Source organism: Panthera onca, chromosome F2 (assembly GCF_046562875.1).
Source record: "Panthera onca isolate mPanOnc1 chromosome F2, mPanOnc1 haplotype 2, whole genome shotgun sequence".
In the NCBI taxonomy this organism is placed as follows: domain Eukaryota; kingdom Metazoa; phylum Chordata; class Mammalia; order Carnivora; family Felidae; genus Panthera; species Panthera onca.
Window position 1 is genome coordinate 81,748,312 of NC_138356.1, and position 19,619 is coordinate 81,767,930.

At 68.9% G+C, this 19,619-nt stretch overlaps 1 protein-coding gene across 13 annotated transcripts in view; it reads left to right on the forward strand.

The window, feature by feature from the left end:
* The first annotated feature begins 857 nt into the window (after positions 1–857).
* ADGRB1 (adhesion G protein-coupled receptor B1) overlaps positions 858–19,619 on the forward strand; it is an 81,113-nt gene continuing 62,351 nt past the window's right edge. For 3 of the 13 annotated variants that reach the window (XM_078441674.2, XM_078441673.2, XM_078441679.2), the window contains exons 1-2: positions 858–1,534; positions 14,397–15,384. In XM_078441674.2, coding sequence (XP_078297800.1) covers positions 14,592–15,384 — 793 coding nt within the window. In that variant the 5' untranslated portion in view covers positions 858–1,534; positions 14,397–14,591. Of the gene's footprint in view, positions 1,535–2,006; positions 2,028–14,396; positions 15,385–19,619 lie in introns of those variants that run through there. The other 10 variants (XM_078441668.2, XM_078441671.2, XM_078441670.2 and 7 more) reach the window with 7 other exon arrangements.

A 19,619-nucleotide genomic window follows, 5' to 3' on the forward strand; every position in this document is an offset into this window, starting at 1 on the left:
CCATCCATCCATCCATCCATCTATCCATCCATCCATCCATCCACTTACCCGCCCAGCCATCCACCCACCCATCATCCATCCATCCATCCATCCATCTATCCATCCATCCATCCATCCATCCATCCACTTACCCGCCCAGCCATCCACCCACCCATCATCCATCCATCCATCCATCCATCCACCCACCCACACGTCCATTCCCTTACCTTACACCCACCCATCCACCCTCTCACCCCTCCATCCACCCACCTACCCAGTCATGCATTCATTCACTTACCCTACCCCCACCCATGCAACCACCCATTCATCCATCCATCCATCCACCCATTCATCCATCCATCCATCCATCCATCCACTTACCCGCCCAGCCATCCACCCACCCATCATCCATCCATCCATCCATCCATCTATCCATCCATCCATCCATCCACTTACCCGCCCAGCCATCCACCCACCCATCATCCATCCATCCATCCATCCATCCACCCACCCACACGTCCATTCCCTTACCTTACACCCACCCATCCACCCTCTCACCCCTCCATCCACCCACCTACCCAGTCATGCATTCATTCACTTACCCTACCCCCACCCATGCAACCACCCATCCATCCATCCATCCATCCATCCACCCACCAACCAGGCGGTGACTAGCCACTCCTCGGCTCCTGGAACAGACAGAGAGCAGAGACCCAACTCTTGGCGTTCCTTCTGCCTGGGGCAGGAGCTGGGCTTTCCTCGGTGTGCGCGCGTGTGTGCATTTTATCCGTACCCCCCCCCCTTATCTCTCTCCCCTCCCCCACACCCCGCCCCCCGCTCGCGCTCCCCTCTAATGTGTGATCTGGAAGCTCTATAAAGCCTGATGTAATCCGTAATGCAGTCTCTGGCTCCCGATTCGGGATCCAGTTTCAGAGAGCAAGAGATTGGGGAGCGCCGGCAGCCCGGTGGGGGGAAGCGGCTCGCCTCTCTCCTCCTCCTTCTCCCAGTCCTCGGCCTCCTCCTCCTCCTCCCCTCGCCGCCCCGCCCCCGGCTCGGCTCGGCTCGCCCCCCCCTCAGGAAGGGGAAAAAAGGCGAGAAGAGCGGGGCAGGCGAGAGGAGCGGAGCGGCGGCGGCCGGAGAGGGAGCGGCGGGCGCAGGCGGCGGCGGCGGCGGCGGGCGCGGCGTTGGCGGCGGCCCCGGCGGAGCGAGCGCGGAGCCGGCGAGCCGGGAGCACAGGCGGCCGCGCCGCGTCCTGGCCGGGCCCGGGCCCGCGCGCCCCGCATCGCCTGCAGCCCGGGCATCCGGACCCCCCGGCGCCCGGGGGGCTCCAGCAGGCGGGGGGGGGAGGGGAGGGGGCCTGCGTGCGCCGGCGGGGGCACCCCGGGGTGCGTCCGGCTAGGCCTGGAGCGGGCCGGGGGCGGCGGCGGCAGGAGGAGCCCCCCCCCCCCCCTCGGGTCGGGCGCCCGGCTCGGCCGCCGGCGACGCGGGGCGCTCCTGGGGATTTGCAACTCGCCGGATCAAGTCTTCGCCGGCGGTGCCGCTGCTGCTGGGGAAGGTAAGGAAGACTCCGGCCGGGGACCGGGGGCCGGGGGCCGGGGGCCGGGGGCCGGGGGCGCGGCGAGGGTGGGAGGGGGTCGGGGGAGGGGCGGGCGCCCGGACTTCCTAACTTCGCCGTTTGGGGCTTCGCAGCTCCGAGGTTTGCGCTCGGAGCTCGGGACTTTGGACGCCCCCCCCCCCCCCCAGCCCCCTGCCTCCTCCAGCGGCAGCCAGGGAATCTGGCAGGTCTCTGCGTGCCCGCACCCGGCGGGCTGAGGAGGGGGCGACCCTGGACGTAGTAGAGGCTCCTTGGCTTTGCTCACCTCCCCCCAGTCCACACACGCAGCCTGGCCAGCCTGGCAGGCTGGGCTGGGGAAGGCATCCCTCCCCGTCACATGCACAGACCCGGGGCAGGCTGGAGAAGGCGTTCCCGTTGTGTCCCCGACACAGACAGATGCTGGCAGGGGTCTTGGGGACCCAGATGTGACCCCTAAGGCCACACATAGACCCAGGTAGGTTGAGGAGAGACACCCCCGTGTGTCCCTCCTTCCCTTCACCACCCTCAGAGCCCCCTACAGACAGTGTAGGGGCCCGAGGTGTCCTCCCCCCACGCAGAGCCCCCGGGGCTGCCGCCAGAAGCCTCCAGGCTCCCCCTCAGCCCTCACCCTTAGACCGGTACTGGCTTTGGAGACCCCTGGAGGCTCTCTCCCCCCACCCCAAAGCAGCGGAGGACTACCCTAGTGCCCCCCACCACCCCACCACCTCCCCCCCCCCCAACACACACAAACGACCTGGCTCTTTCCGTTCTCGTCTTCTTTTCCACTCGCTCGGACAGGCCGTGCGGATAAGCCGCTTCGAACTTTGGGTCTGCCCTGCGCCCTCTCCCTGCGAGGCAGCGAGGCGAGGCACCCGGCACTCCTCGGTCGGTCCCCATCCCCAGCGAACAGAGGCCGCCGGCCCTCCGCCGCGGCTGCTCTCTCTGGGAGCCGCGCGTAGCTGCCTCGAGGAATGAGCATTGCCCCCTCCTGGGGAGGTTGGGGGCGCCGGGCCCAGCCAGACACCCTCTCCTGGGTCCCTGTGGCCCCCTGGGCCGGGCAACCCGCGACTCGGGCCTGCCTGGGAGGGGGCGACGAAGATGAGAATCGCCGGGAGCCAGGCGGCCGGGAGGACGAGTCCGAGGCTGCGGCTCTGAGCCCGGGTCCCTCCGCCGAGCCCCAGCGACTCCTGCTGGGTCACTTCCCAGGCAGCTCAGAGAGAGAGCCCAGCCTGGCAGCCAGGCCCCGGCCCGCTGGGCACCTTACCCTTCCCACTTTTATTTTGGGCTTCCAAGTTTCTTGGAGCGCGAGGACCCAGGCTGGGACCTGACGAGCCCTAACCCACCCCACCCTAGCACCCTTCCCCGCGGCGCACTCCCCATCACGCCCGGTTCCCCCGGGTCCGGGGCAGGGGTTCCTTAGCTGCAACTCGGGAGGAGTTGAAAGGCGTGAAGGCGCGTGGGAGGGCAGGGGGCGCGCACCCCCGCCCCAGAAGAGCCTCTCGGCGGACGTGTTGGGGAGGTGGCCCGGAGGTCTGCTCTCCTACCCCACCCTCGGGACCCAAGGAGACCGTTGGTGCCCTCCCCCACAGACACAAACACACACCCCCTCTGAGCAGCGGCCGCGCGGGCGGTGGAGTGGAGTGGGGGGGGGGGGGGAACCGGAGCCTGGGGTCCCTTGTCGCATCCGGGAGGTGATATATGGTTTTTGGGGTCTGGAGCAGCGGCCATGGCGTCTCCTAGAACCCTGAAGACTTCCATTCCCCGGCGACCCCCGCAGCCGAGGAGGCGGCGAAGGAGGTCGAGGGAGGGAGCCGCTCCCTCCCCGACCGCGGGCGATGGAGAAACTCTGCGCCCGGACGCCGGGTGCCGCCGGGTCCGGCTTTGAGTACCCGAGCAAGGTCACGCCGCCGAAGGAGGGGGCGGGGGCTCTGGGCGCGCCCCCGCCCGCGCAGAGTCGCAGCTCAGGGAGGGGACGTGGGCCGCCCGCCGAGTCACCCGAGCACCCGCCACCCGCGCCCGGTCCCTGGAGGCGGACGTTGCGCGCATTCGGGGATCCCGGAGCGCCCCGCGCCGAGCCCGCCGCCTTCCTCCCCGGCTCGCTCGCTGCTCCTCCGCGCTGCTTTCAGACTTGTTGCGCGTGCATCTGGGGGGCGGGGGACGGCCCGCGAGCCGCGGAGCCCGGGCGGCCGGGGGGCCGAGCCCGAGGCCGGCGGGAATGCGCCCCGGCGGCGCGCGGCTCCGCGGGCGGGCACGGCGCTGGGGGCTCGAGCGGGGCGTTCTCTGCCTCGCATCCCGGAGAAGGGCGCTTGTCCCCGCCGCGCTCCCGCGCGGGGGCGGGCACCGGGCGGTTCGCTGCCCTCGGCCTCACGCCGCACTCCGCCGACCCCGGGCGGGGAGGGGACACGGCTAAGTTGCCGAGCCCTCCAAGTCCCTTCCCCTGTCCGCGGGCCCCGGCCCGCCGCGGGCCTCGGCGGCCGCGTCCGTGCAATGGGAGCGCGGATTGTGCTCTCGGAGCCTTCCAGCCGAGGCCCCCGGTGCTCGTCCCGCGATCCGACGCGCCGGGCCCCGCAGCGTGCTGGGGCTGCGGCGTCCGGGCCGGCCGGGTCCCGAGGCAGCGGGGCGCCTGCGGACACTCGGCTGCGAGGCCTCGCCGGCAGGCGGCCCCGGCAGGCCCCGGGCGAGCGGCCGCGCGCGGGCCGACTCGCGCGGCGCCTTCGTCCCCTGGCCGGCCCCGCCTCCCGGAGCGGGTCCGGGGACCCGAGCCCGCCCCCTGGGGACAAACTCGCGGCCGGGGCCCGGGCGGCCGGCGCGGGGCTGCGGTGGCGGTGGCAGAGGGCGGCGCGCTGCCCCGGACGGCCGGGAGAGGGCGCCCGCGCCCGCCCGGCGGCCTGCCCGCCCCTTCCGTCTCCTCCGCGCCCGCCCGCGCCCGCCCCATCCTGGGCAGCCCCCGGCCGCCCCGCCCTCCCGCCGGGCGCCCCGCCGCCCGCCCGCCCGCCCGCCGGGGCCGCTCGCTGGCGTCTCGGGCCGGCCCCGTCACCTGGCTCTTCCCGGCTCGCCCGGCCCCCGTGCCCCGGCGCACGGTGCGCGGCCACGGGCGAGCGTGTTTGTGTCCATGTGCGCCGTGCACGCCGCCCGCATGTGTGTGCAGGCATGCAAACTGTCGCATCTGTGTGCGTGGCGCGGTGCGGGTCTGCCGTGAATGTGAGCCCGGATGGCAGTGTTGAAGTGAGCCGCGTTTTACCCTTGGGCGGGCGCCGGGTCGGCTCCGTGCGCAAGAGCTGGGCCGGAGACTAAAGCTCTGTCGTGGAGACCCCGCACCTGGAGGGGTTCGGTAACCCCATTTGTGCCGGCGAACCCACACTCCCCCATTGTCCTCTGGAACCCTCCCGCCTCCGGCCTCCCTGGCTGCAGCTGCGCCACAGGGCAGAGCCGTGGTTGCTGGGTAAACACGCATGGCCCGGGGGCCCTCGTGCACACATACACTAAACGTGTGGGTGCCCGCGTGTGTACCCTTGCACTGGGGGTGCAGTGAGGGCCGCGAGGAGGGCACGGTCCCCCCCCCCCCTCCGCAGGATGAGGGCTGACGGGAATCTGGGAGTGAAAAGGCTCTGACAAGCTCTGTGAATCAGCTCTAGACCGTGGAGGATAAGGAGAAGCCTGCAGGCGTCCAGATGTGGGGCTCCCACGGAGGCTGCTGCAAGGAAGCGACGGGCTAATGGGGACCCACAGAAGGGGTGGGTGGGTGGTGGTGAAGGGGAGGGAACAGCCACGCAAAGGCCCTGTGGCAGGCGACAGGACAGCTGTGAGGAACGGACGGGACTTGGAAAGGAGGGTGAATGGCAGGACAGGGGCTGCAGGGGGAGGCGGGCCAGACCTGAGCCCTGGAGGCCTTGGGCCGTGTCCCGGGAGCTGGGGGAAGTACCGAGGGGATCTTAAATAGGGGTGGTGACTTGGCCCGACCAACGGCGGGGGGCCCCTGCGGGCAGCGGGGTTACAGGAGGCAGAACACGCCTATTCACGCCAGGTGCCCACAGCTGCACTGCAGACCGCAGCCATCGTGACAAAATGCCCACCTCCCTGACCACCCGAGACCCCCCCACGTCATCGTCAGGGTGCACGGATCCCATAAAGACAAGCACACAGAACGCCCTGGACTCTGGGCCCCACTTGTGTTGCTCGACTGTGGGGAAAAGGTTTCAGTCGCCGGGGATGGAGCCTGAGTCCCTCCCCGCAGGGGACAGGTCTTGGCAAGGAGCCCCTAAGACCCGCAGAGGGAGCCGAATGCAGACCCCTGGGCTCGGGTCTTCTGACACCAGGTGCTAAGGAGCCTCCCTGCCTCGGTGTTCTCAGCTGGGGGGGGCAGGGGGACGCAGTCCTGCTCGCAGGGGGAGGCAAAGACGAGCTCAGGGACAAAGTGCGCTACGGGGGCACATCTGTCCCGCTCCGGCCCCACCTCCCCTGTCCCCCTTCTCCGTAGGGACCCTTGCCTCGTAATTAAAGAAGCACCAAGGGCTAGGGAGCAAATAGGAGTCTCCGTCTTGCCCCCAAACGCAGGTCCTCTGCCCCGAGTGACCCCGTTGGTGAGTCCCTGTTGTCTTTCCAGAACGCTCTGTGCTTCGGCAGGACAACTGCATATGTCTTGCATGGGCAAGTGGAAGTGTTCAGTGTACATCATGGGCACCCGGCTCACCCGCCATGCCCCGGCACCCCGCCCCCTACGCCCCCACACCCCCACTCCCAGTTATCACCTTTGGCACCTCCATTATCTTTGTGCTGGTCCTGCCGCCTGTCTTCCAGCCCGTCGATCTCTGTGGCCCCAGCAACCACCAGAAGCCAGGAGAGGCTCCAGGGCAGGCACCGGAGTTGAGCCCCAGCCCAGGCAGTTTTGGGGGGCTGGCTGCCGATTTTGGGGTGCTGTCTCAGGGCTGAAGGTCTCTGAGGCGGAGACGCCGAGGGCTGGTGGGCAGGGCCACCCAGGGATGGCCTGGTCTCATCACTGACCTCCACCCAGATGGGGGGGCTGTGGAGAGAGCACCAGGCCCCACCCTCTGAAGCCTGTGCCGCCGTCCACCCCCACCCCCACCCCCCTTTAAGGCTTGAGCCTGCAAGGGAGTTGATGGCCCCAACCTCCCTCCCGCGTGGCAAGGTGACTTTGGAGCAGCCGCTTCTCTGAGACTTGGTGACTCAGGGCTGGGAGCCTTGCCGCCCTGTGCCCCAGAGAGCCTAGAACTGCAGAAGGCAGGGCAGCCTCGGGGCTGTCGAGGGCAGGACTTGGTACGGACCTGATCCGGCTGGGGGGTGACATCTGGTGCCCCGGGAAAGGCATGTGACCAGGGCTGCAAGACCTGAATGGAAAGGAGAGGGAATCAGCAGGCGGGAGAGCGCGTCTTCCCCCGCCCCTGCCCCCGCCCCCAGCTGGACCCGCCCCTGGGCCCCACCTCACACGTGGCGCCTCCAGAAGCCCTTTGTGGACAGCAGCACGTCCACTCGCACACCCACGCCTGCACACGCACACACACCTGCACGCGGTCCACTCACACCACACGCACACGCTCCCCCACCCGCACAAAGGCCCCCCCACTTGTCCTCGGACATGCACTCCCTCCTACACCGTGTGCACACGTAGGTACACTCCCGCCCTGCACCCACACCCACTCCTCAGCACCCGGCGGTCCATCCGTGGGCCCCACCGTCCCCTGCTCGGGGCCGGGGGGGGGGGGGGGGGGGGCACTGCGTCTGCTTGCTCCCGCCTCCCTCCAGAGCTGGAGGACCGTGGGCAGAGGTTGTGACCTTGAGCCCCGGCCCCACCCTCGCTGGCCGTCCTTCTCCTCAGCTGCCCCCCACAGAGGGGAGAGGTCACCCCGTGGGTGTCGGGGGAGGCCCCGGGTGCAGCCTCCAGCTGGGGGAGCCTTTGCTCCTCTGAGCACTGGGACGGGACGGTCAGCCTTGCCGCCCCAGCTGTGCTTCTGGAGCAGGTACAGGGGACTTTGGGAGCCGGAGGACCTCGATTCCACAAAGCAGGTGCGGGCTAAGTGCCGGTCGCTGCTCGCCCCCTGCCCCCCCACCCTCGCAAGCGGTCAGGAACTCTGCTGAGGCCACCCAGTCGGGCCGCCCGCGATGCCCTGGAGCCTCAGCACAGAGCAGCCCCAGGGCCTAGGTGTGCCCCCGGGGCCCCTTCCTGACCCCCTCTTCCGACCTTCCTGCTGTCCCCTTGCCCTCTCCCATGCGACCTTGGGCAGGTGACCTCGGACGAGCCCCTCCCTCTGGAGACCCGGGGAGCACAGATCCCGGTGTGGGGTGTGGATCGGGGCATCACTCACGGGCCCGCAGCCGGGTGGCCAGGGCAGCCTCGGGGCTCAGCGGCTCCCCCCGGGGCGCCAAGCCGGCCGACCCTGAGAGGAGAGCACAGTCAGCCACCCCCTCCTCGTGAGAGTCCCCCACCCCCACCCTGGGATCTATGCCGTCGCGTCCCCGCTTAGGGCCGTCTCCGGGAGAGGCTGGCTGTGTGCACGCACATGCTACTGCACGCTTGCGCCTGCGTGCCTAGGTACGTGCGTGCGCGCTCGGGGTGCAGGACACGCCCACTCTGGGGAGGGCCCGGCAGGCAGGCGGCAGGCGCTGGTGAGGCCCTCGAGGGCAGGCCGCCTCGGTGTCCTGGAGGACGAGTGCTCCCCAGGCCAGGGCCGGGCCAGGAACGGGGGCGGAGCTCCTGGCGCCCGGAGGAGCAGCTTCGAGGCCTGCGAGGGCTTTGGGGTGATGGGATTCTGGGCAAGAGGAGGCGTGACAAGGCCGGTCAGGGAGCTGGCCCCCAGCTCCAGGCCCCAGCTCCTGAGCTACCCTTGGTGCGGGGAGTCCGCCAGCCTCCCTTGTGAAATAAGGGTGAAGACCGCCTCGCCCTCGTGGGGCTGCGGGGCGGGGGGCTGCGGCCGAGCCACACAGGCCCCCCCCCCCTCCCAGCCCCCAGCAGCGGCCCTTCGGGTGGCGGGGGGCCTTTCTCTCTTCTCTTGGGCAGACTCCCCGCCACGGCACCTGTGCCCAGGCAGGGGCGCAAGGGAAGGGGGCTTCCCGAGGGGCCGGGCCAGAAGGCGTGGTGATGCGGTGGGCCTCTCGGGCCCCGCCCCCCCTCGGCCCTGTGGTGGCACCTCCCTGCTCTGCCCCTACCTCTCTGCTGAGTGCGGCGTGACCTGGGGGTTCCTCGGGGCAGGCGTGGGACTCCCCGCAGGTGAGCGGAGGGGTTCAGGGGAGCCCTGTCCGCACAGGCCGGGAGCACGAACACAAGGTGACTGTGGGGTGGGGAGCCACGTTCTCATGCCCCACCTGCGTCTGTGCTCACTGACAAAGGCCCCTCGTCCTGGGTTGTCCTGGATCTATGCCCCCCCCCCCCCACTCCCAGAGCCCACGCGGCCCCCTGGGGCCCAGGCTGCCTCGGCCGGGAGGGATCCGTAGGGGTCCCTGGGCTCCCTGGGCAGGGAGGGCAGGCTGCGTGGGCAGGGGCGGTTGCGCGTCCCCGGACGGCCTCATCCGCTTGCTCTCCCGGCCCCTGCCCGCCAGCCAGCCCCTGGGCTGTCCTCGGTGCTGAGGGCGCCCACCCCACCCCTCCCCCAGCGCAGCCTTTTCCCAGGACACACAGGCAGGCACTGTTCAGGGGGCCGGGCAGGACAACAGAGTGCCTTTTGTGGCTGGCATCTGGGGATGCCATTGGCGGCCTGGGGTGGGTGGGGAGGGGATGTGGAGGCAGGGCCCGGGGTGGGTCTGCGTGTGTGCACCGGGCCTTGCGGGGGAGGGCGCTGAGCCTGGGGAGGAGGGTCGGACAGACTGGAGTGGGGCTGGAGAATCACAGCGCCTGAGGGAGCGGGGAAACCGAGGCACCCAGGGCATCTGATGTCGGGGCGGGGGCACCCTGGCCTGCACGTCAGGGAGACATCTGGGACGGTGTGGCAGGTGGGCAAAGGATCCTCGGCTGACGGTGACCCTGTGAGCCTCACGGGGGGCTTGGTTCTGCTCCTACCTCATGACGGGGCCGTGACATCCAACAAGGTGTTCCCGTGGAGCTTAAGCCAGTCCCAGCCTGTGGTCGGGACTCAGGAACTGGCGGTCACTCTTAGGGGTCCTCCTCGGCTGACCCCCAGCTTCCCGTCCCCGCCCGGCTCACTCTCAGTCCCTCACCCGCACGGTCACCCACCTCCCGTCCCAGCAGCCTCCACCCTGCGACCCTGCTCAGACACCCACAGGGCTCCCTGGCCCCCACCCCGAGGCCAGCCCCCGGGCCTCTGGGAGGCCTTGCGACGATGGGCCGGGGCTGAGGCGGGCCTCAGGGTGAGGGCTGGACACCGGGAGGAACTTTCTGGCAGCAAGGGCAGTTTGGTTAGTTTCCCCCACGCAGGAACCAGGGGGGCTTGGGCGTGAGTCGTCGCTGTCCCTGGGAGCCCGAGGGGGGCAGTGGGCAACAAAAGCCTCAGTGACCCAGGCCGGGATCGGAGGACAAGTGGCCTGTGTCAGGGGAGGAGACAGTGCCCTGGGAGAGACTGTGAGCGTTCACGGAAAGGAGTGACCTGTGGCCACACGAGAGCCCATTGCTGGGGACGGCCAGAGACCCCCAGCGCCTGGCTTTTGGCCAGCAGAGGCCCGGGTGCCAGGTGAGGCTGGGGTGGGGGCCTGAGCCAGCCCGGGGACACACAGTGGGAGGTGCTGCCAGAGACACCGGCCGTCCACCCCACCCGGCCCTCCTTCTCAGAGGCCCTGGGGCCCCCCGGGGCTCTGGCCCGGCCACGGGGCGCTCCCTAAACGGTCCCCTCCGGGCAAGCCCTCCCGTCCCAGCTCTGGTGTCCACCCCACGGCCCCTCACGTCCCAGTGAGCACACACCGAGCCCGGCTCTCTTCTTGCCGTGTGTCCTTGTGCAAGCACACGCGTGCGCACGGTCGCGCGTGTGCTCACAAATACGGGGAAACATCTGCGCGCAGGTGCACGTGTAGCCACGCATATTCACACATGCACACGTGTGTGCACGCATCCGCCCCTCATCTCAGTGAGGGCCCCCACCGCCCATCGCACACCTGCCCAACCTGGAAGTCTGGTCGTCTCTGAAACCCTGGCTCCACCCCCCCCCCGCTCCCCCCCCCCCCGCCGCTCCCCCCCCCCCCCCCCCCCCCCCCCCGCCCAGATCCCACACAGGCCACATCCTCCGCTCTCCCTGCCTGCACCCGCCCGCAGCGGTCAGAGGGACCCGGGAATGAAGTCAGATCAGGCCCTGCCCCCACTCGTCCCAGGACCCCTCCCAGACGCTGTCCCCTCCCTCCAGGACCCCACCCCGAGTGCCAGGTCCCTCCCTCCTGCCGTATGCCCCCACCCTGTCTCAGCACCAACTGCCCCGGCCTGGGAGGGACTTGACCTGTCCTCCACCGTGGCTATGTGACCTGGGGCCTGACACCAGCGTGCCCCAAGCCTGCCCGGCTCTCTGCCTGCCTGCGCCTGCCTTGGTGCAAGGAGCCTCAGAGGGGAGGGGCCTCTGAGCCATTTATCCGAGGCCTCGTTGGGGGTCAGGTAGGTAGTTAATGAGGATAAAGGAGCCTCGTCTGGCCAGAAAGGCCTTGTGAGCCGCCTGGGGACGGGGCGTGGAGAGGCAGGGGGACAGCGCGCACTGGCAGGGGCGGGGGCCATCCACAATGGCAGCCCGGGCCTCCTGCCCAGCTCTGCCCTGCGACGCAGCCGGGAGAAGCGAGGCCAGGCCCATGTCCTCATAGCCGGCACAGCCCTCTGGCTGGCAGAGCCTTTCCCGACGCCCGGGGTGTGGATGGAGCAGTTCGAGTCGGAGATGTTCTAGAAGACGCCTCCTGCTTCCCACCTGGCCCGGGCTCCCTGACGGCCCTTGGGGTCCCCCCCTTTGGAGCCCCAGAGCTCCACAGCAGCCCTGTTCGAGAACCCCATGGGTGAACACTTCCAGGCCATCTTCCAGCCCTGGCAGTCCGTTGAAGGCCCGCTTCGGGGCCTCGGTCTCGGGGCGCCGCCGCCTGAAAGGGCTCTGAGCTCTGCCCTGACCTGCCCTCACCGCACACTCACCCCTGCACTTGCCACCCCAGTGTCCAGGCCGGAAGTGTCCCCTCCACATCCCATACCCCAGCTGGCCACTGGGGCCTCTCTGTCCTATCTCCTGAGCATCTTCCCCCTCCCTCCCCACGACCACCCCCTGCCCCACCGTGCCTCCCCCCGAGGCCCACTCCCCCCACCATGGGCCGCCCGGGCTGCCCTCGTTAGGGACCCTTCTGATTGGAGCGCTGTCCTGCTTCTAACCCAGCTGCCACCTCTGTCCTGCCACGCGGGGCGCTGCAGGGGGGCCTCTGCCCCCGGCAGGTGCTCCGGTTGTGGAGTGAGCCAGTGACCAGGAGGGCTGGCCGGGAGACATGCCAGGAGGACCTCAGCGTGGCCTGGGACGGGAGCAGGCTTAGGTCCGGTTCTGCCCGCCCCAGGGCAGTGCTGGGCGGTGCAGAGGGCACCAGCTCTGACTGGCAGACTTGGGTTTGGATCCTGGCTCTGGCGTTCAGCACCTACCAGCCCCCACCAAGACACGGCTCCTCTGTGGTCCCAAATATGCCATCTGCAAAATGGAGCCCTAACAGGTGCCCCTGGGGTTGCTGCTGTACAGATGCGACGGCCTGGCACAGGACGGGGCTCACCAGAATGCCGAGTCCTCCTGGAGGCGCGGAAGGCGGGGGCCGTGCTCTCCCCCGCAGCCCCACGGCTGACCGTTCTCCAGAGGGGCTGGCTGAGGCCCTGGAGAACTCGTGCCCGGCACAGGCCCTCAGCAGTTGGTGCTTGTGTACGTCACCTCCTGTACCTGCTCCTGGCCCCCCAGGTCCCCCAGAACCAGCCCCTCTTCCGAGCGTCCCCCCTTCCCTCTCCACCACCGTCCCCTGCACCAGCCTGCCTCCCTTACCTCCCCCCGAGGCCCCGAGGGAGTGTCCGGGCCGGAGAGGGGACACAGGTGATGTGGGCCCTCACGTGGGTCATTGCAGACCACGCAGGCCCCCTGGGGGTAGTGATGGGGCGCAGCAAGGTGAGCATTAAGCTGGGATCAGTGCCGACATTGTTCTGGGACTGGGGATAAGTCCCCTGGACCCTCTGGGCATTAGGGAGAGTCTGTCCCAGGGCCGGGGACTGGCTTCCACATTAGGTCCCAGCCCGGGACTTGGGTGGGGGGGTGCAAGTGGGGCTCAGATGGGGTTTTGGAACACACGGCCTGCTCAGCCCTGCCCACAGGTGCCAGGATGAGAAGTTTGGGAATTCCCTCCTCAGGGCACCTGAATGTCTGCCACTAAAGAGCCCTGGGGGGCCGGGTTTGGCCCAGCTCCCCCTGGTGACCCAGAACCTCACTCTCGCCTCCTCTCCCCTCCTCCTCCTTGCCTCCTGCCCCAAACATGGGTAAACCCCCAGGTCTAGATCTTACTCTCTTGCTGAGACAGTGAGGCTTCTCCCCCATTATACAGATGAGGAAACTGAGGCTAGGGGGTGAGGACTGCCCGAGGCTACATAGCCATGAAGGGGCTGCCAGTCCTCTCAGGGCCCAAGGCCACCTGTGCCCAGCTCCCTGATCCACCAAGAGCCCACGCAGGAAGGACGCTGGGCAGCAGGAAGTGGCGAGTCCCTGGGGGCAGGCGGCCATCATGTGCAAGGTCTGCATAGTGGAGGCCACGGGCACCAGGAGGCCCAGCAGCTGGCGGGGGGGGGGGGGGGGGGGGTTGGGGGGGGGCTGCTGTCTTCCTCACCCACCGGCTCAGCGGCTGCCTGGGGCCGGCGCCTGGCCCAGCTAGGAGCCCAGGGATGGTTGGGGAAAGTGAGGCCCGGAAGCAGAAGGAACCCACCGGGGTCCACATGGTGGCAGGTCCAACAGGGGCATCGTCCTTTTCTGAGCCCTGGGTGGCTCCGCTGTGTCCCTGCTCCAATGGGCTGGCAGCTGCGTCCCCTTCCCCCAGGAGTGAGGGGGCGACACACAGCCGGCACCTTCTCTCCCAGAGCAGGGGAGGGGACCCAGCGGCACAAGGCTGGGGCCGTGAAGGGGTTCAGGTGTGGGTTTTCCCGCCTCTCACTGTGACCTCCTGCGAGCCACTTACCCTCTCAGCCCCGGTGTCCTCGTCGTGAAGTGGAGGGGTGGGTCACAGTGCCAGCCTCACAAAGAAGGGGTGAGGGAAGGGGTTAGTATAGGCCGAGGCCTGGATGTGTGCGGTTCTGGGTGACTCCATGCCCAGCCCTGCCTTCCTAGAGCCGCGGGCCCAGGGGCCAGTGGGTCCCAGAGGGGGAGGAAGACTGCCTGAGAGGCGGCAGTGACCCCCATCACACTGTCACAGGGTCTGCACTCCCACTGCCGGGGGATGGCCGGAATGACCTCTCCCCTTCCCCTTCTGTGAGGATTGCACTCTCCTCCCTGACTGGCAGGGACTGGGGAGGAGGAAGGGCACAGAGAGAGGAGACCGGTGAGGGAGACGGCCAGGAGAGAGTGCCCAGCCCCCCACCACAGGGCCAGGGAGAGACACAGAGGCCCAGGGGCTGAGTGGCCGCCGTGGCCATGATGACGTGAGCAAGCAGGCAGCCCCGGGACCCGCAGGGGCCAGTCTGAGCCGGGCGGGCCCGGCCTAGGCCTCCGGGGCCCCGGGCCCCGGCCGGGGGCTGCCCACCGCTCCCTGCTCAGGCCAGGTGGAGGAGGAGGCCACCGTCCCCCTGCAGGTGGACACGTTGGCGGGTTGCAAGCACGGCCCCCCAGTGCCCAGAGTCCCAGCCTCCCCGGGGCAGGGGACGGGGTGGGGGTGGGGGGGGGCTTGGCCTCACACGGTCCCTCTTCTCCTCTTCTTCCAGCTGCTGCTGAGGGCCCCAGGCCAGCGTCGGGGCCCTGAACCTTAGGTCGTCCGGAGCCTTCTCCCGCCCCCGCTCGGAGCCCCCGCCCCCGGCTCCCGCCAGCCCAGCCCCGCCGTCGCCGGACCCTGGCATGTCAAGGCCTGGCCTGCGCCTGCCTGCCCAGCCCGCGGAACCCCGGCGGCCCCGCGAGCTAGGATGAGGGGCCAGGCCGCCGCCCCGGGGCCCCTCCGGACCCTCTGCCCGTCGCTGCTGCTGCTGCTGCTGCTGCTGCTGCTGGGGCGCTGGGCGCGGGCGGCCGCGGGGGCGGACGCGGGGCCCGGGGCCGAGCCGTGCGCCACGCTGGTGCAGGGCAAGTTCTTCGGGTACTTCCAGGCGGCCGCCGTGTTCCCGGCCAACGCCTCGCGCTGCTCCTGGACCCTGCGCAACCCGGACCCGCGGCGCTACACGCTCTACATGAAGGTGGCCAAGGCGCCCGCGCCCTGCGGCGGCCCCGGCCGCGTCCGCACCTACCAGTTCGACTCCTTCCTGGAGTCCACCCGCACCTACCTGGGCGTGGAGAGCTTCGACGAGGTGCTGCAGCTCTGCGACCCCTCGGCGCCCCTGGCCTTCCTGCAGGCCAGCAAGCAGTTCCTGCAGATGCTGCGCCAGCAGCCGCCCCGCGAGCCGGGCCCCGGGCTGCCGGCCGCGCCCCAGAGCCCCGGCGACGACTTCTCCGTGGAGTACCTGGTCGTGGGCAACCGCAACCCCAGCCGGGCCGCCTGCCAGATGCTGTGCCGCTGGCTGGACGCCTGTCTGGCCGGCAGCCGCAGCTCCCACCCCTGCGGCATCATGCAGACCCCCTGTGCCTGCCTGGGCGGCGACACCGGCGACCCTGCCTCTGGCTCCCTGACCCCCCGAGGGGACGTCTGCCTGAGGGACGGCGTGGCCGGTGGCCCCGAGAACTGCCTCACCAGCCTGACCCAGGATCGGGGCGGGGACGGCGTGCCAGGTGAGTGGCCGGGTGGGAGAGGGCTGGCCCTCTGGGCAGAGGGCGGTGGGAGAGGGTCCTCTCTGCGGGGGGCTGCCCCGGCCACCTGCCCCTGGGCAGCCCCCTCCCCCCGGGGAAGCCAAGCGCTGAGGGCAGGCGACCTGAGGTGTTCGCCACGGGCCCCGGAGGTGCGTGCTGAGCGTCAGTGAAGGACCAAACGGAACCGCGGATGAAGGAGCTTTAACTCCTGGCTGGGGGAGGGGCCTCCCGTTGTGGCAGGCAGACGACGCTATTGGGCCAGTAGGCCCGTGGCCGGGGTCTGCGGGGGCCCCTAGGGCTGCGGGCCGCGTGGAGAACTGGGCCGGGCGGGCCCTTTGGAGTTGCGGCCAGGGGACGAGGTTTGGGGATCGCGTGCGTTTCGGCGGCACAGATCATTCACCCAGCAGCTGGTTACCGCGCTCGCAAGGTGTCCAGGCTCCAGGGACACGACGTGACAAAAAACAACCACAAAGACCCGCTGTTGTGAGGCTGCGGCCGGGGGGAGGGGAAGGTGCCAGGCAGCAACAGGGGAGGGCGTCTTGGGAAACGGCGCAGGGGAAGGGTCCCCGGCGGGGTGGAGCCTCTGTTTCGCCTGGAGGTCAGGGTCACCTGCACCAGGGGACCGTGTTCAAGATTCTGGGAGGGGTGCACGTGAGCGCCGTGGGGGTGGGAAGGGCAGTGAAGGCCCAGGACGGGCAGGGCAGAGACCGGAAGTGGATGGTGCTGGGGTGCCCGGCACAGCTGTCGGGGCGTCCTGTGTGACTGTCGGCCCTCGGAGAGATGGGGCCCGAGCGGAGGACGTGGCGAGGCGGACGGAGGTGGGTGGGGCTCAGTGGGCAGTGGGCAGGAGGTCAGTCCTGTGTGCGCTTGGTGGTCGAGAACCCCTGGCGGGCTGCCCGGGGTTTCCTGGGCGCCCCTGGGAGGCTGGAGCAGCCGGGGGCAGCCCACCTCAGACCTCGGGGCTGCCAGCGGAATCCAGGTGCTGGGCGTCCAGGGACCAGGCCTGGCTGGGTGCTCCACGCTGGGTGGGTCACTGCGGGGCCGGGTGACGTTCTCCGGGGCTCTTAGCCAACGAGGTCAACGCCCTACTCGGAACAGAGTCTTTAAAGGCAGAAAAGAAGCCCCAAGGGGTTACAGGGGAAGCCAGTTACCCTGGAACACGGTTCCAATCATGGTCCCGGCTGTAGATTCCAGAAACCTCCGTGAAGCCGTGAGCATAACTGGAGAGGAGCAGGGGAAGGGGGGCAGGCCAGCGCCTCTCCAGTGGCCTCAGGAGGAGGCAGGCACAGCCCCCGGGGGCAGGGGCAGACGGGGTGTTCAGGAATCCGGCAGAAAGCCGTAGGGTAGGAGTCTGGAAGGCCTGATCCGTGGGCTGGGCAAATGTAGGTCGCTGTGACCTTGGCTTGGGCAGCTTCTGAGGCGTGGCAGGATGGGAGTGGTCCTCAGGGGACCCGGAGGAGCAGAGCGGCCGGGCAGCGGCTGGTTTGGGAGGTGGGAGGACCAGCGAGGGCCGGGTCACCCCCCGCGGCCATTTCCCCCCTGAAGGACTGCCGTGCCACATGGGGTATGACGGCCCCAGGGCCCGGCACCTGTGCAAAAGAGCTGGTCTCTGTTAGCACCGAGGGGCCTGAAGCAGAAGAGTGACACAGGCTGATGGTCCTAGGCTGTAAATGCAGAAGAGCGTTGGAACTGGGCAGGGGGAGCCGGGGACGGGGAGGCAGCCAGGCCGGCACCCAGGAGGGAGCTGACGCTGGCCTGGGGGGGGCAGGGCAGCAGCAGGGTGGGAGGAGGCCGGTCTGGGGGGGGGGGGGACTGGAGCAGGATTTGGGGAAGGAGGTGGCTAGATACCCCACCCCCACCCCCCAGATTCCCAGCTAGGAATGAGGACATCAGCCGGGTTGGGGAAGCACTGGGTGGAGACACAGTGGGGAGGAAGATCCAGAGGTCAGAGTGGACTTCAGCGTGGGATGCCCCGGGGGTCTCCCAGGTGGGGCTGCATCTGAGTGGGGCACTCTGGGGCCTGGAGCGCAGGGCCGGGTCAGCCTGACCCGAGCACGCTGTGAGTCCTGGGCCACTCCCAGCAGCTGTCAGCCCCTCAGGCCCCTTGTCTTTAAAACGGAAACAGCAAAACTAATCCTTCCTGGATGGCACGAGGAGTGACACCTAGGTGCAAGTGCGTCTGAGCCAAAACGACGGCAGCAATGCGGCCGGGGCCTCGGGTTCATCAAGAGATGGGAGGCAGAGGGCTCGGGGGCAAAGAGGCAGACAGGAGGAGGAGGGCGCTTGGGGTGGGGGTGGGGGGGGTGGGGCTTGCACACAGATTCCGGGAAAGGGAACGTTGGGAGGTGGTGCTCAGAGGACGGTAGGAAGGTGTGAGTGCACGTGTGTGTTTTGCGCCGGGCTCTGCGCAGGGCCCATTTCAGCGCTTTTGACAAAGCTCAGCGCGGGGGGCTGCGTGGCAGGGGCTGGCAGTCTTGTGGAAGGAGATGTGGACTGTGTGTGGGCTGGGACTGCCCGCCACGTGGACGGGGCGGCAGGGGGCTCCTCTGCACTGGGCAAGGTGGGCCAGACGGTGGTCACCCGGGCCCAGAGATAGCTCGGACCCCAGTGCCTGTCCCCGGATCCAGAGGGCCCTGATACTTCTGGCACCTTGGGAGTAAAAATCGTCTTAGTAGTGTTAACAGCAGCCACGTCTTGAGGGTTTCCTCTGTGCCGGGAGCATCCACATATTAACGAGGTTGCTCCCTCTAGCAGCCGGTCAGATAGGCCCACCAAAGCACCCTCCTGCCCCAGGGCCTTTGCACTGGCTGTCCCCTCTGCCCGGAACACTCTTCCCCAGATCCCCTCGGGGCTCCCTCCCTCAAGTCCTTGCTCAGACATCACCTTCTCAACAAACCCTGACCGTGCTGTGTAAAATGGCAGCAGCCGGAGCCCCCCTTTCCGCCCCCATACACTGTGTCCCTTTCTCTGTCCACAGCGCACTGAGAATTTCCTCTATTTGTTAGGTCCGCGCCCCCTTCTCTGTCCCTGCCGGGTTGTAAGCAGCACAGGGCAGGGTGTGTGCCGTGGTCACCCACGTAACCCCCGGCACGTGGAACAGCACCGGGCACGCAGCAGGCACCTGATGAGCACTGGTGAATTGGAATAAGGCACAGAGATGTTGAGGCAGCAGCCAGGGTCACACAGCTTGGAAGGGGTAGGCTGACGTCAGAGCCGGCTTATGGCTTCCTGGTGGTCCGCCCGGGGGCTTCGCCCACAATAATCTCTTCCGGGAGGGCCGCGTGCGCACGTGTGGGGGCGCTTGGACCAGGAGGTACAGCGATCACTCAAGGCCTGCGGCCGAGCTGGGCAGGTGCCAGACCCCGGATCTCGTCTGCTGAGCCTGGTGCCCAGGGAGCTTCGCCCCCTCACGCTGGCCAGGGGAGGCTGGGACAGGCACGTCCTCTCCATCTGCACCCCAAGAAGGCGGTGCACGGCTGAGCTGCGAGCGAGCAGGCGGCCTGGCCAGCCCGTGGCCCATTTTCAGCCCTCCCCCAGCCTGGCCTGTCCAAACGCCACATGGCCACGTCACGCCTCCGACCCAGTGAGCATTCCTCAGGCCAGAGCAACTGTCCCCTCTCCTCCCTGCCGCCGGCCGGCTGCCCGCCTGGCCACCCCTTTCCGGGGTCTCTCAGGCAGGGCCGGCTCCCGTGTCCCGTGCCCCCGTCTCTTTCCCGTAGTCTCTCTCTGCGCTTTTCCACCTCTGGTGAGATGGGGCCGTTTCTCTCAAGGGCTGTTTTAAATATTCATGTTTTAATTAAAGAATTTTATTGCAGAAGCGACATGTAAGATAATGAAAGAGCAGCATCCTGGGGGCTGGGAGCAAGCGTGTGTGTGTGTGTGTCCGTGTCCCTGTGTGCGTCCCTGTGTTCGCGTGTGTGTGCGCCCCGCCTCCGTGTGCCCGCGCAGGCCGGGGCTGCCGGGCTGGAACGGGAGTGGGGTCCAGGCGTGCAGGTCCGGGGCCGTGTGCGGGCGCCGGAAGACTGAGGAGCCAGACCCGCCCGAGGCCACGCGGCCCTGCCTCCAGGCCTGTCACGCTCAGCTGAGGTGGCCCCTGCCGTGGCACACACGACCCCTGCAGGGCGCGGGAGTTGTCCCAACCCTCAGTTCGGTCCGCCCCAACTTCCCTTGGGAAGAAGCGTCTGGAGCCCCTCTCTGGGGTCCACAGGCTACAGAAG